We start from the raw sequence: 15962 nt of genomic DNA, 5'->3' as shown, positions 1-15962 counted from the left end.
CTGCTGAAATTCAGGCTTCCCCAACAATGTCCCATCAAGGATGTTGACTTCCCTGCTAAGTCTGGAGTCTGGCTCAAGCCCCGCCAGCTGTACACAGCTGTGTCTGTGTATGTGATGGTTTGTGACTCTTGTTTATACTGTTGTAGTTGCTCCTAATCAAACTGCCTGCAAATAAGATCACAGCATGCAATTGAACTAAAATTAAAAGCACTCATATTTATCCTCTTACTGAGCAACTTAGATGTGTGTGTGGGCATCTGTCACTCCACAGGTGAAGAAAACTGAGGGTCTAAAACCTCTTGTCCTCAGACATTACAGCTAAACTTGGTTTTTAGCCTTTCTTTGGGCAGAATGCTTTGCCATGTTGATTTCACTTGTATTAAAAATTCTTCTCTGGAAATGAAAGGCTTGCCTCTGTCTCATTATTTTAGATCTGAGCTGGCAACTGAGTTAATATTAAAATGACATGCACACGCAAATCACATTTCCTATGTTACAAATAACTGGAGCAAAGCGAATATACCAACATTAATAATTTACCTTATGAGCTTAGCTCCTTCTTCTTCTGCAACTTCCACGAGCAGATTGCAGTTTCCTCCAATATATTCATTATTCAAATTCAGTCAACAATTTAAAAGAAAATGTTTACCTCCTAGATAGCTTGCATTTTGCTTCCATTTTCACGACTTGGTATTTGTAACAGTGTTACACACAATCACGTAATTAAATCACATATTATCATTTATTTTCCTCAACTAAATCAAATTGTAATACTTTGGGGAAAAGTATTGTTGATGTGTCTATAAAAACACAATTTCTACAAATAGGCTTGTCTATGTCTGAATTTCATCTTTATTCATTCTGACTAACAACTGAACCACTCAGATGTTTAGCAAATGATCATTAAAACAGGTAAAGCAGCTTTATTTCCTTGCATCTCCATGAAGAAAGAAAATCCATTTTTAGCTAACTATTTCTGTTGCCCAATTCTTCCTCTTCTCTCTGGCTCTGCAGGTGCCATTAACAAATAAAAGGCTGCCAGCAGCAAAAGTCTTTTAGCTAGCTTTTTTTCACTTCCCAGAAGCAGCCTTTGGGTTTCTGCAGATTCATGGGCCATGTGCGAAACCAATACTAAACCAAAGCAACCTCGAGAAACAATAAATCTTCTGTCATTCCCCCCCAATTTTTGTTTTGCTTTCACTTTTCCTATCCAGGACAAGTTTTTTCATCCCTTTTTAACTTTTTTGTTTGTTTTGTTAATTTCTAATCATGTTCCTTATTTATTGGAGGCTAATGAGACCATGAAACCTGCATGTGGAAGCTTAAAAGGCACCCAACAGACCCTTGCCACTTCTCCAGGTCTTATTTTCAGCTGAACATTCAAGTACTCCTAGCACTCAGAAATCTGCCATCACAATAGGATGCAATTTCTTCCTGTACAACTGGAAAGGCAGCATCCCACCAGCCCTAAGTCCTTACTGTGTACCACAAATCCAAGCAGAAAACCAAATTTGATATGTCATCCCCTCATGTGAACAATGTAAGCTATTTTGTCAGGCCCCCTGGGCTGTGTGGTTCCTGTGAAGTGGGCCACCCATGTGGCTCTTGATCACTGGCCTGAGGAGCTGTGCCTTCAGGTGAGAATAGAAATAAAAATGCAAAGATGAAAACAATCTGTCCTAGGTGACAGCATTACTAAAGCATACTTACAAGAGGTTTCTCTCTGCTGCTCCTCTATAATGCTGGCATAACTTTCAGCTGCCTGCCACAGCTGAGGCTGAACGTGATCAAATTGTGTAGGAAACCTGTAGACTGCCCTGTTGGACACTGCAAGGGGTGGACTTGCCTGCTGCCCTGGCAGCTGTGCCTGCACAGGCACTGCAAGTCCTCTGAAAGGAGATGGATTTCTACCAAAAAGCTTATGGAATTAACGTAGTGAAGATGCAATTCCAGGTCACAGCTGCACACAAACTGCAAATCTTCCGTGCTAAAGAATAAATTATTGCTTTTCATATGAGGTGTGACTGCAGCCTCACTTGGCTGCCCTGTCAACAGGGCTTGCCCACAGCAGACACCAGCTCCCCTGGCCACTGCTGGCAGGAGCCATTAGATACCTCCAAGGTTTGTCTCAAGTCTGGAAACTTACAGAAACTATATATGTGATTCAACCATGTGAGAAGACTTCATTCCATGGTGGATTTCAGCCCACCTGGTCTTTAACGTCCCTAAATGAATGTAAAGATTTTAACCCCAACTTTCATATGTACAGTTCCTAGAAAAGAGCAAAGACTTTTCCAAAGCAGAGCTGTGTGACAGCAGGACCTTTGTGAGGGATGTGTGAAGGCAGGGTTAGCAGCAGGCAGGTCTGCTCTCAGAGGGCAGAGATCTCATCTTCAAAATCTGTTCTGTCTTCCACGCGGCAGCGCGCTCTGCATTTTTGGAGGAGACAGAATAGATTTAGAAAGTGGCTGCTTATTGATTTATAGCCTTTATGCTGGACATTGCTTTTTATTAAAGAAAGCAGATACTCAATATTGTTAACTAGTAATGGAAATTGACTTTTCACTAATTGCACAGAACCTGGCATTAATACACTTTAAAAGAGAATAGGCCTGTGCACTCCAGATCAATCCAAATGTTTTTTCTGACTATGCTACAGACAAAGGGCTCCAACAACAACAATGTGGCTAAATAAGACATTTTATTTATTTATTTATTATCCCTCCAATTATCAAGATAAGGACATTTCTCCAGGGAACGAAGGAAATGCTTTAACTCAGCTGCTCATCTGCTGTTTGTTTGCTCCATAGGGATCATTATTTCCTGGTGTGCTATCCTGCTCCATCCACCTAGCTGGTGCACTAAGGAGGAGCATTTTTGTCTGCCTCAGGTACAGGGGTATACAGGCAGATGAATGTCCTGGAAGCAAGGCTGACATTGGAAATAAAATGATGCATTATTTAATAAAGATTTTAAGTATCTACTTTATTATTATTATTTGTAATGACAATTGTAGTTTTGTTGTAAATGTTAATGTTACAGAATAAATTCTTTGTGTGTTCAGCTTCTGGTTTCTCATGTGAGAAGCAGAGGGGATTCCCAGCTGTGAGCTGCTGAGCACTCTCTCCCTCCCCATCCAGCCCACTCTTGAGCTACCTCCTTCATTTGGAAACCTCCAGTTTCCACAACAGCAGTCCCTGCTTGGTGACCCTGCTGACTTTTTTTTTTGTGTGTGTGTGTCTAGAAACCACATAGCCATCAAAGCAATTCTCTGTGACAAAAAGGTTGGTGTTTTTTAAAACCCACCTTGAGGTTCTCTCAGGTGTGTAGCTCCTCAGGGCCCTGCAGCTGGCTGCTGAGAAGACACCCTGAGTTTGTGGGGCCCAGCAGAGGAAAGCTAGCCTGCTCAGTTACAAACACTGTGTTTTATTTTTCACCCACTTGTTGACACTAATTTTGACCATTTGATAGAAAAAGCCTTTGTGCAGTTCACATTTAGTTTGCATTGCCTGTCAGCCAGCTCCATAAGGACATCTAAGACAGACAAAACAGGATCAAGACTCAGTCACTGTACCCCTGAAACTCCCATAGAAAATGAGAACGTGTTCTCACAGCACATAGCAGTTCAAAGTGGAGCAAATTGGAGCCCTGGCCCCTTTTAGGCACTATTACCAGTCAAATAAAGCAGCTAATAATAAAGGATTGCTGTCTTATTTCACGCACTTAAATAAAACAGATTGGCAAAACCTTCCTAATGGTTTGTGTCACTCGAGCCTTACACCAGCCAGCTCCTGGAGACAGGCCCTGCAGAAGAGCAGATTTTTCACCAACTTCAGATTCTTAAGGGTGCAAGTCCATGGCACCTCTTAAAGTCTGAAGTACCCCCTCCTTTCAAACTACCCTTCTATAGTCAGCTGCTTTCAGATCTCCCTTCAGCCTCCTCTGAGCCCAGCTGAAAACAAAAAGCCCTGTCCCCCCCACTGCTCCTCACAGTGCTCCAGGCAGCAGCAGTGACACAGGGGCTGACAAAGGGCAGTGCTAATTAATGCTTCATGCTAGTTAATGATGTATGCTCATGTCAAGAGAAAATCATTTTTAGCTCCCTGCAGTTCACACAGCTTGACTTCTCTTGCTGGCCTCCCATCGAACGGCCCCTGAGCTGGGCCAGGCCACGGCCACGCGGAACCTCCCCATGGAGGTGAACGTTGCTCTCAAACAGGAATCCTGAACTTCTGAAAAATCCTGGCTCATCACAACACTCCTTGTAGGACAGAACTGAGCTGCGGAGGGAAACTCCCTCCCAGTAACTCCCCAACAAAGCATTAAGAGCTGCAAGATTATTTTTTTCTTCTCTATTTTGCTGCTGATAGCTTATCAAAGAAATGAGACCTCAAACTACAGCCCAGTATTAAGAAAATAACAGCAGTCTACTGTGACTATTATTTGAAAACATGTTATGATAATGCCTGTAAAACACTCCTAATACATTATTAGTATCCTATCCTGAAGGGAACTTATGCTATCACTATTCAATGATAAAACCACCTATTTTTGTCCTCTTTTCATAATATGGTTGTTAATACACAAAGAGCCACTCTGCTAGTAATGCTGGACATTTGATTTCTTCTGGATCCCTGCAGATACACAGAGTAACTTGACCCACAGGAATGTTTTATTTAGTAAGACAGGACTTAGAAATGAAAGGGTAACAATTTCTGATCATAACTCTGGCTTTGCACTTCTAGTAATTATCCTTTAATTACATGATCCTGTTTGAAATAGGGTTGTAATTGGAAAAAAACCAATTTGACATTCCCTGATCTATATTCTGAAGTGCATTATTTGCTTTTTATTCAAATATACGTATTCTCTGTAATACTACCAATGAAAGGGGAAAAATAAAGCAAAATTGAAATGTCAGTAGCAATTTCTGACATGTGAGAAACATCATCAGCAAGTGCTGGATGATAGGCAAGGGTTTGCAATTCACCTGAAAAAAAACAACTGTGAAATTAGCAGTCAGAGGAAAGCAGAGATGTAAAGGCAAGAGCTACAGCTCTGCTCCTCCAGGAGAGCACTGTGTTGTCCATGGTAGTACCAAAATACCAAGAACAGGCCTTTCAGCTTACATTGAAGCAGAAGATGCAGAAGGACAATTTCCAGCTTTCCAGTTAACTATTGAATAACTACTAAGGTCCATAAAAGTTGATGAAACAGAGGCCCCCTTTACTCATAGCCTATCGTACAGAACATGCACATAGGCAGAAAAGTGATTTTGCATCTTTCTTCTCAACTCCTCTTGGGACATCTCAAACAAACCCACTCTGATCTGTGGCAATTTATACCATCTCATTTGCACTTTGTGTTTCTGAGAGGTGAGCTCCAACTTTATCAATTTTCGAAAGAAGTAAAAACAAGCAGAGAGGTTCAGGATCTGAATTAGATCACTTGGGGCACAATGCCTCAAAGCTAAATATAATTCAATTTAAAAAAAAAAAGAATAAAAAAAAGTATAAAAACAAATTATAAAACAAATTATAGGCACAAAGACAACGGGTTAGGTTCTGCCATTCTGAAGGAAAAATATTACTTAAAATGAAGGAATATGTATGTGCTGACACAACATGAGGAAAACCATGGCTCAGCATGTTACCCCAGCTTAGGAGGGAGGTCACCATTGGGATGAGATGTGTGCATGTAGAGGTGGATGTTGCAGTTCACTCACACTGGAGGAGGAGATACTGCAGACATCTTCTGCAGCTATTCCTGTGATGGATGTCCTTTGTCAGCCACCCTGCATTCTCATTTGCTCCAAACCAGACCTAGTCCAATGTTTTACTTCAAAGAGTCAGCAGTTCACAGGCAAGAAATTAACACAGGGGAGTCATAAAGCAGAGGTAGTTGACACAGAATAGGTTGGATAAATGGTGTCTGTTTTTTTTGATAAAAGCAAAACAAATTTAAAACACAACACTAGAAAGAAAAGCTTCTCCTGAGAAAAATATAGTTCTGGGTTTGCCTAGAGAGATAACCAACTTTCATTAGTGTAAATTAGTTTATAATGACCACATCCAACAGAAAGCATATGAAAAGCCATCTATTCTACCTCTTCATATTCCACTGCCTTGTCCTCATCTCCAAGCCTTGCTCTGAACTCCAACAGGAAGCTCAAAGTGCAGATCCAGGCATTTGGCACTTAGTATTTCATAGGTACTTCAGGCTTGCCCGAATCTGGTCTTTAGGGGACAATCCTGTTGAAGACTATTTTGGGATTCCAGCAGCAGAAGGAGATTTTGTTTGAGGTGTACACTGATGGTTGCACCGTGGCTGCCTTCCACAGTGGCTTCTTAAGATCAGAAGATCTCGGGCACAGTCTCTACTCCTGTGTGACTACAAAAGCATGCAGAACAGGGAAGGGTAAATGGTGTCTTTGTCCAAACAGTCCTGTCAGCTTCAGCAGTTTATCCTGACACATTTCACTTGTACCCATCTATTTGCTTGACATGCTTATGCAGCTGAGCAATTTCACTCAAGTCAATATAGAACTGTTAATATGAGCTTGCTACCCAGGCAGACCAGCTTGCTATTGCCAATAACATGCACAGACAAACTGGCTGGATAGAACAGTGTAGCTGAGATTTGGGGCCCCTCAGTTATGATCTGAGGAGCCTGTACATTCTAAGGGGTCTGGATTGAGGTTAGGCATATCAGATGAGGTGTATTGAACAGAGTAATAACTCTGACGTTTCTCTTTTCTTAGAGATTGGGCTGAAACTCCCAGGAAACAGCACAAAGATAATAACTGAAAACTAAGATGAAATATAATCACTCTAATTAATACTTATTAAGAAGAGCTGGTTGTCAAGAGAAAGGTTGCAGCAACATTGAAGTCAGCTGGCAGGATCCAGCCCATCTGATTGGAAACTGCCCAGGGAGTCACCTGCCAGGGCACTCTTGTGTTATAAAACAGAAGGAAAGGAAGGGCTTGAGAGTTTGTTGGAGGGAATTTTTATGTTTGCTTCTTCTTTGGGGGATTTTGTTGTGTTACAAACTTGCAATAGAAAATGAATATGCAGAGGAAACTCAGTCTCTTGAATACATCTGTATTATCAAGTACTCCTAGGAAGGATGAACTGGAACAAGAAATGCTGAATTTAGGAAACTTACATTGCTACTGAAAGTTGGTAAATTCTAAATTTCTGTCTTTAAGCAAAGTAGTTGTGTTAATGGAACAGCCTGTAATCTTTAATATGCATTAGATTATGTTGCTTGTTTTTCCTCACTCTGGGCCAGGCTCTGGAGAACATACATCCCTAGTTCCAGTGTCTTAGATTACTACAGAGGCCTTAACTGTGAATTGAGCAGAACTGCAATTCCTTCTCTTGGAGAAGTTTTTAAGTTCTGATGGTTGCAATAAGAGGCTCAGTTGGGTTGCTTAGCAGGTGCCTGCTGGGGCTATTTGGACTTTTTGTTTTAATATGTAAATTGATGTTGTCTGCTTTGTGGTATTAATTCAGTAGCTAAAACTAACACTTTAGGTAGTGTTCAAATGCAAGAGCAAATAGAAGACGAACAAGGAGAAAATCAGAAGATGACAAGAGAATTGCTTTTACTTCTGGTTGCAGTCTTGGGCTCTGCATGGACCCTAAATCACTGTTTAGTCTCAGGAGTTTAATATAACAGTGCTGTCACCTGTGGGCTAGGTGAAGAACTGAGTTTATTGCACTCTAGTTTTTAACATTGCCTTAACTAGAGCCTAAAACAGCAGGTAAATTAGTGTGTTATATAGATTTAATTTGCTGGTGAGTACATGTGAAAGGCTGCCAAAGGAAGCTGGAGGAAGAAGGGAAGAATTAGGGCAGTTTACCCACCCCTTGGTAACTGTAAGAGACCTAGGGCAACTTTCCTCAACCCCAGCTGCCCCTCTAGTCTTTCCCCACCCTGGCCTACCAGAGTTTATGCTGGGCAGCTTCTGGTTACTATTGTAGCTACCCTGGTAAAATACTGTCAGATTATTTTACTGGTTTGTCTGGGAAATAAGACACATGTGGTTACTCAGCTGTGTATTGCACACTGGCTGTAGCACCAGTGCAGCTGTCAGAAAGTCTCCTGTTTTGCTAATGAGTTCAGGACCCTGCTGTGAGCGGGTTTCTCTGCTGCCTAATGCTGAATTGCTAAAGGAATGCTCAGGTAGAAGCTTTGAACCAAGGTTTCACAGTGACCACTCGAGTTTGTAAAGGAAACTATGAAGAACTGCGTTGATCTCTACCTAAAGAACTAATAATAAGCAAAACTTTTTTGGGGGGCTGAGCGAGAATATTTATAAAGACCAAAAAGAAAACACATTTCTCTTATTTTTAAGAGCTAATCTTATACTTGAGTCTGCTGTGTGTCAACCTTGCAGACGTGGGTAGTGCACCTCTCCTCTTGGGCTCGACTCCTGAATATGTCCAACCATGAAATCCCCTCGCTCTGACGATTTCGGATGCATCTCTACGAGGTGCAGAAGTTCCTGGCCAGGTTTGCAGGAAGCTGATGCCCTCTGCTGGGTAAGAGGATCTATTAACATGTAAACCTATTTATGAGCAGGATAGTGAATTTCAAACAAAACTCCTCCAAAGAGTGAACTGAGCAGTTTAATCAGTTGTTTGCACCTCCTTACAGTATGTTTTAATATGTGCTTTGGGGAGGGCTGTTAATTTGAAATCCAAAGTCGGTGAATGAATATAAGAATAGTGTAAGAACAGTTCTGGTTATGATTTCCATACTGGTAAATATTAGATGCAACTGGTAACTGAAGATCTTTAAATACAAATATAATCTATTTCCAATAAACTGTTCCTCTACTATTTAAAAGCATGTATAACTTACAGTAGGAGAGAACTATTTAACCTGTTTAAAGTTGTCATTGTTATTGACTGGTTACAAGTCAGTATAAAGGTGAATAAAACCGAGACTGCTGAAGGATTATTGAGAAAAATTACCTGGATCATATGGGACAAGCTACTGCATGTCTGTACACCATATATTCCTCTGAGAAATCAGCTGAAAAATGCTGAAATCCTGCATTTATTAAGACACAAGTATAATAAAAAATGTGATTCTAATTTTAGAGGAAAACAAAGTAATTGAAATGGAGATTGTAGGTTTGAGACTAGAACACAAGGGCTTTAATTCTGATCCCAACAAGCTGTTTCTGTCATGTAAAAGGTGACAGCTGTCCACAGAAGAACTATTAAGTGATTTCTGATGTTAAATTTTACCATGTTTCTAAACTTGATGTGACTTCTGTTCTGCGTGAGGCAAACCCCAAACTTAACACTACTATACTATACAAATCTAGAGTTTCTGTTGAATCAACTCCAATTGATCCATGTGATATGTATTAGTCATAGAAATGATTATTTTATTGTAATTGATTTCTGTCTTTAGAATATGTACACTTTGGGCGTTCATTTCTACAATTAATATCACAAGGCCATTTTTAACATGCTAACTAGGATATCTGCAGTTGGCCTTTCTCTTCGATGCATGCAGAAATTAAAGTGGTTATTACATCTGGTTTATTAACTTGGGCTTTTATGGAAAGGCTTTGTTTCCTTTGGCTATAATATAACAACATACTGTTTAACAGGCTCAGTTGTAGAGTATTTCTGAGAGATAGGGAAGTACATATGGCATTGGGAACAATATGCAGTCACTTCTAGATAATGACAAAATAGCTTGTGTATTATAATGGGTAAGTTTGTGTAGTGTTCATAAAAACATGCAGAAAAAATGGAAAAAAAATTAAATCTAGCAAGATGTTGCAAGTTTTACATGCAATAATATCTTTTAACATAAAAACAGATGAAAGGGACATGGAATTATATAAAAATGTTTTATTGAACTTAACACACTACAACACAGGCATGTTAAGGAAATGCAGCTAAATGGAAATGGTCAAACAGGTAAGCAGGACATGTGAACAACCAAAAGTCTTATTTTACTGGAAAAAATAGCTTCTAGAGCAGTCAACAGAACCCAGTACTCAGGCAGGTTTTTAGCTGAACAGCAGTCCTATGCATTTTGTTCAGAAACAACCCGAGCGATTTATTTAGGAAAGTACTCACTGCTAGTCAATCTGTAAAGTAAGAGACTGAATATGCTTTTCAGAGACTTAATGTGAACAGAGAAATACAGTCCTAATACTAGGATGCTCTAGGCAACTTAAGCTACTGGCAGACTTGCATTTCATTTTGGTGAAATGCTGGAAGAGTTATGCATTACTGTGGACTTAAGTGGCAAGTTATATTCATCAAACAGTTGGAAGCCTGTTAAGAACAATGGGTACTGCTGACTCTAGTCTGATTTAAAAAGTAATAAATACAATAAAATTACAAGACTAGACCAGTTTTTCCTCACTACCTCTCCTTCACGGAGGTATGTATTTATATTTTCATCTAACTCAAAAGGTTGCTTAAGAGATGAAACAGTTTCAAACAGGGGCTGAACACAAGATTATTTGCTGTATCAGGACATACATGCTCTGTAGTCAGTAAGTAAAAGTCATTAAATGCCATTTGCATGTAAGGGGAGCTGTGGCTCTTACTCAGCTATGGTGATGCTGTCTGGAAAAGAGTTTAAAGAGCGTGCTGCTCTCCCTGAATAAACTCACATGATTGTTCTTACAATAAATGTGGCTGGAATCCACATCCAGTGAGCCATCAGTTGGAAGAACAGCCAATGCTCTGGCCAAAAAAAGAGAGGCTGTTTATTTTTGTAGCAGATTTCATAAAAATGTAGTGTAAGTCAATGCTTACACTTCACTAGTACCAGCAGATGTCAGCACAACTCCAAGTGTAACTCTGGATTTTAGTGATGCAGCTTTCATGTCACTTATGAGAAAACACTCAAAACAAATAGCAAGATTCTGTAACTTTATCAAGTAAATCTTCAGAAATCAATCGTTAAATAGTATTCTTGAACAAAGGTGACCAAATAAATATGCAGTTTATCACAGAATTATGAAATTTATCCAAAATACAACAATACCAAGAAATAACGTTATTAAGATTTTGTTTATAAAAATATCTTCAATCTTGTTATGCTGTAAAATTTCAATGAGGATGGATATTGCATCAACCCACACAATTTCAGTTCAACAGTTGTTTTTTTTTCGTGGCAGTCTGGATATTCTTAGTTTGGAAACAGTCACTGGAATTAATTTCAGATGCATGTAAACATTTACCTTAAAACCATTCAAAACTAAAAAAGGAGGGGAGAGGGCTGTTGAAGACCCTTCCAGACTGGTAATTGATCAGACTGGTGATAACTGCAGCAAATGTTTCAATTGTTATAGAGAAACCAACAAACCAGTACCACCATTGAACACTTTAATGTGTTATTTTCATTGCCTTGACAGTTTAATAACACTTTAATAGTGAGGCTTCAATTCATAAGGGTAACTTGATCTCAAATCCCAGTAACTTGGCTGGGATCTTAACTCCTGAATGCCTCCTGAATCCATGTAAGTGAACATAGTTCAATTTATCAGATATAGCTGGGATAATCTATAGAAGATATAGCATTCATATTAATACTAGAGTTTTATTAATACTGCATTTAAATTCACTGAGAACTTTTCAAGTGTTCAACTTAAAACAGATTCAAAATCATGACAACCTGAACTAGAGGAGAAAAGATGAGGGATACATGGATGTGGAACACTGTGCAAAAGAGAATACAGAACAATGGTGAGTGGCTCTGGATATGCCACATAAAATGTAGCACCTTATACCTACATAAAATGAGTGTTCAGTTAGAACTTACTTGGATGAATAACAAGACTGAGTGTAAGGTAGAACAAACTAAAAAGACAGTAGTATGATTATCTCCATAATCATACTGAAAATTATGTGAAAGTGAGCACATCAATTGTGGATTGTGAAATAATCCAATGGCTTTCATTGAACCACTAAATGATGACTGCTGTGTTTAAAGCATGAAATATAAACTCAGGATAAACAATGCACATATGCACTAACCAACATGCTTATTTCTAATAATTTCTCCTCCTTCTATCTCAATTTGCTCATACAGCCACTTTCGGTCACAGCGACATTCAGCTCCACACTTGTTGGAGCCACACTTGGGACAAGCATAGAAACATCCCAGGCAGTCTTCATCCAGACAATCACAGAGGTCCATTCCACTGAAAAGCAGCAGTCCCTGGCTGTCGTAGACTTTACTCTTGGCTGGTATAACTTGCCTGTATAATGAAAAACAACAGTTATTTCCAGGTTACAAACCCCACTTATTTTGATGCCACGTTGCTAAAAGTTTTGCACAGAAGTTTGCTTTCTTTGGGTGTTTACTTTAACACTTAATTTAAAAGCTGCATTTATGTCACTGTATTTGACATTTCTTGGTCCTAACAGTATTGCCATTATAGTGCTTTTGAAATAACTTCAAGAATAGTAAGGTTTTATTTCTTCAATATCACACTCAGCCACTTAGGAATATTCTTAGCTACCTGATGTAAACTTCAGATTCAGACACTTCTCAGATGATACAAAATGCTCCCCGAGTTAAATTTTTTTTTTGTTAATGTGTAGCTGTAACTTGATGGAGGTCATGTAGAATCATTTAAGGTGTGCACATCTTAATTTAAAAGTATTTTAAATGCTTTCATCATTATCTATCTCTGTAACAATGCTGTTAAACTGCAGCATCACAGAAAAACTCTGGAAGGGATCTCTGGAAGTTACCTTGTCCGGTCCCTCTGTTCGAAGCCAGGTCAACTCAAATCAGGTTGCTTAGGGCTGCGTCTAGTTAAGTTCTGAATAGCTCTCATGTCAGAGACATCACAACGTTCTGATCCAGTGATTTAATACATACATAAAGTGTTTTCTTAACATCTCAGCGTAATTTTCCTGATTGCAACTTGTGCCCAAATTGAGCAGAAGAAACAAAAGGAGGGGAAAAGGATGTGTGGTTTGTGAGCAGCACATCTAATGTCTGTTTCTGTCTCACAGGGTTAAAGTTAGGTGGAGTGCAGAGGAAAGGTATTCATGTGGTCTATCTTGCATGTTTTAACCAATATTGTATGACTAGTTAAAGCTGGGACTTCTATCATTCCTATCAGGACAAGAGTGAATTGGTCCAAACTTTGGTAGAAAATGACAGACAAAATTCAGCTGCATATACCTTTCTCATCTGTAGAAAATGTATTTTTTTAAAAAATGTCACATTAGAAGGTTGCAACCTGTTATCTAGTAGTATCTAACCTGGACACTAACTTATTTTTTTTTAAATGAAGGGAAGGTCCTAACTTGCACACTTTTGTTTACAAAGTGGATCTTCTTGAAAGATAAAAATTCTAAGACTTTAAGTCTGCTTGATCTTACTGTATTCAAATTCAGTCTACTATCAGACTGTTAGTTTATGCATTAATTAACAGCTTCATCTATTATCTCTAGTATTATCAGGCCCTACCAAATACTTGCTTGTATTGTAATTGCCTGATAGATGGACTATATGCTTACACTTTATTTTCTCTTTTGTTTACGTCATAATGAGAGTGAGTTTTAACATCCTCAAGATAAAAAAAAGCAATCCATAAATAAGCAAAACATCTACATAGAAAATATTATAGTGTCACAGGGACACTAAACACCAAAAGTATTTTATTTTGTAGTGAAAGTTAAAGTATATATAGGAAACAGTTCACCTGTCTGAATTAATTGATGCATTTTTTGATTGGAGCCGCCTTTTTTCCCTCTTACTGGTCTCAGGAGTAAATTCAGTCTGTCTTCCTGGATTAGCAAACTGTAGAGACTTTAAAGCCTTGGCTATACGTCCCTGAACAAAGACATAAAATCTCAATTAAAATACAAAAACAAACCTAAATTCATATGAAAATGTTCAGCCCAGTCAGGATATTGTAATAACTTAAGTAAATTGACCTCAACTCTAAGCACTGGATTTCCCAGGAGAAACAACTTAAGTCTTCATTTTTTTATATACTGGAGGATTGTACCAGTATCAAAACCCAACAATCCCAAGATTTATAGTAGCAGTTTTAATCAATCTTTGAAATTTCACCTCCTTATCATACTGAAATGTAGTTGAAAAATAGAGTTGGGCACCAGCCACTGGGCTGAAATGGACATTTCCTAGAAGGCAATTCAGCTTTGGTACAGGGCATATATGGATGAGCTCTTGCTGATTTGGTTGCCCACATTTCTGCTGATTACCTGCACACATCCTGAACAATGCATCCAACAAGGCACAAGCTGTATTCCAAGCTCTTAAAGCATTATCCTCTGACACCAGTTCATTACTGCCCCTGAACAAAATGTCATGGCCTTTGCAGCTCAGACACCATGACAGGAGTCCACTTAATTCACCTCGATGCAGGTTCACTTGGTAACAAATTGCTAGAGAAAGTGTTCTTTTTTTTTTTTCTTTTTTTTTAAACAGAAGAGACTAAGCTAGAAGTTTATCACAATAACCTGAGAAGCAACCTTTGTAGTGTTCAGTATTAAGCACATGAGCTCATTATTGTAAGGCTTGAGTAACAACTTACAATACTACCAGAAGCCTGGGCCTTACACAAACTCAGGAGTTGTAAGTCGCCCTCATACACACTGTAATTTGAAATTAAAAGGCCATAACATTTAACTAGGGAAGGGGAATTTTTTTTAAGGTGTTCCAAATAAAGGTTTAAATAGAGTGATCTTCCGAACATCTAAAAGACCACACCTTCTATATTTCTATTTAAAAGCTCAGTTTCTTTATGTAGGACTTGTATGAAGCCCAATTCCGATAGCTTGCAGAACTTAGAGGAGGTGGGAAAACTGATCCTTATACATACATCAGAATCAAGTTTTCTTCTTTGGCGATCTTCAGATTCAACATCCACGCTTCCATTAATTATCTGCATACATTTGGGACAAAGCTTCCAACCAGGCACAAACTGTCTTCCAAACTTGGCACTTAAAAAAGTTGCATCATCTAAGTCAATTGCACGTAAGCTTTTCTTTGACAGTTTTCTGTGTATGTTAAAGGGATCACAACATGATTTTTGCAAGTCTTCGAATCTTTCAATGTAAATTTTTGCATGGTGGAAGCAGATGGTATTATTCTCTGAAAAGGTTATTCCAGTCCTTAGCTGCAGTAACAGTAGATCAGCTGAAGATATATCTTGCTTAGTCTTGAAGCCCATGTGACGGGTATAATAGGTCTTATGGCATTCATTGGTAGCTTGAAGCTGAATTCCAACTGAACAAGGATCCATTTTACTTTATCACAACTATTTATTTCAGTTATTTTGCCTAAAACGGCTTCTTCAAAGTCTTTAGCAGTTTCTATGAAGATCACCCTAGAGAAAGCATTAAAATCAATCAGATTTGTGCTGCAAACCTTTATCTGTAAGCTTGACAGACTAGATTTAAGTAATTTTAAAAGTATATAAAGCAATTCCAGTCGAGGAATGACTAAAAATACACTGAATTTCATTCTGTAATGAAATCAAGCATCTTATATTCCTTCAAGAGGCATTTTTTTCCAGCCACAGTAATTATAAAAATGTTCAGTAGCATTACTTAAAAGCAATCTGGAAGCAAGGTATAGGGTGGTCTCATACCCATGCCAAAGTTAGTTGCAAATCCATTGCTGGCCCTAAAACACGAAAGCCTGAGCCCATTCTTCACTGTTTTCTACAGCAACACAAAGGACAAATTTCTAGCAAAAGAAAGGAATTAATTTGCCTTCACCCCCCCGAGAAACTTAATACAATGAATGCAACCTAACTGGGATCTTCACGTTCACCTACACACCACTCTGCCCAGACAAAACCAGACAAAAAGCACAGTCTGCTAGGATAGTCATATTTCCCCAGAGAAGTTTGTATGGGGCTGTGTTTCAGATTTGTATTTCAAAGCAGTGTTGATACCATGCTGATGTTTTATTACCTGCTG

At 38.8% G+C, this 15962-nt stretch overlaps 1 protein-coding gene across 1 annotated transcript; it reads right to left on the bottom strand.

Annotated features, from left to right (window-relative positions):
* Positions 1–11910: 11910 nt before the first annotated feature.
* ARL14EP (ADP-ribosylation factor-like 14 effector protein) lies at positions 11911–15280 on the bottom strand. The gene is made up of 3 exons (XM_010004247.1): positions 14858–15280; positions 13712–13842; positions 11911–12250 (listed from the first exon to the last, which is right to left on the bottom strand). Exons 1-3 carry the CDS (start codon positions 15278–15280, stop codon positions 12022–12024), a joined length of 783 nt encoding a protein of 260 aa, XP_010002549.1. The 3' UTR covers positions 11911–12021.
* Between the last annotated feature and the right edge of the window lie 682 nt (positions 15281–15962).

Source organism: Chaetura pelagica, unplaced genomic scaffold (genome assembly GCF_000747805.2).
Source record: "Chaetura pelagica isolate M959 unplaced genomic scaffold, ChaPel_1.0 scaffold119, whole genome shotgun sequence".
NCBI lineage: Eukaryota > Metazoa > Chordata > Aves > Apodiformes > Apodidae > Chaetura > Chaetura pelagica.
Note: the sequence above shows the minus strand (reverse complement) of the source record. Positions and strands in the feature narration are given on the sequence as shown.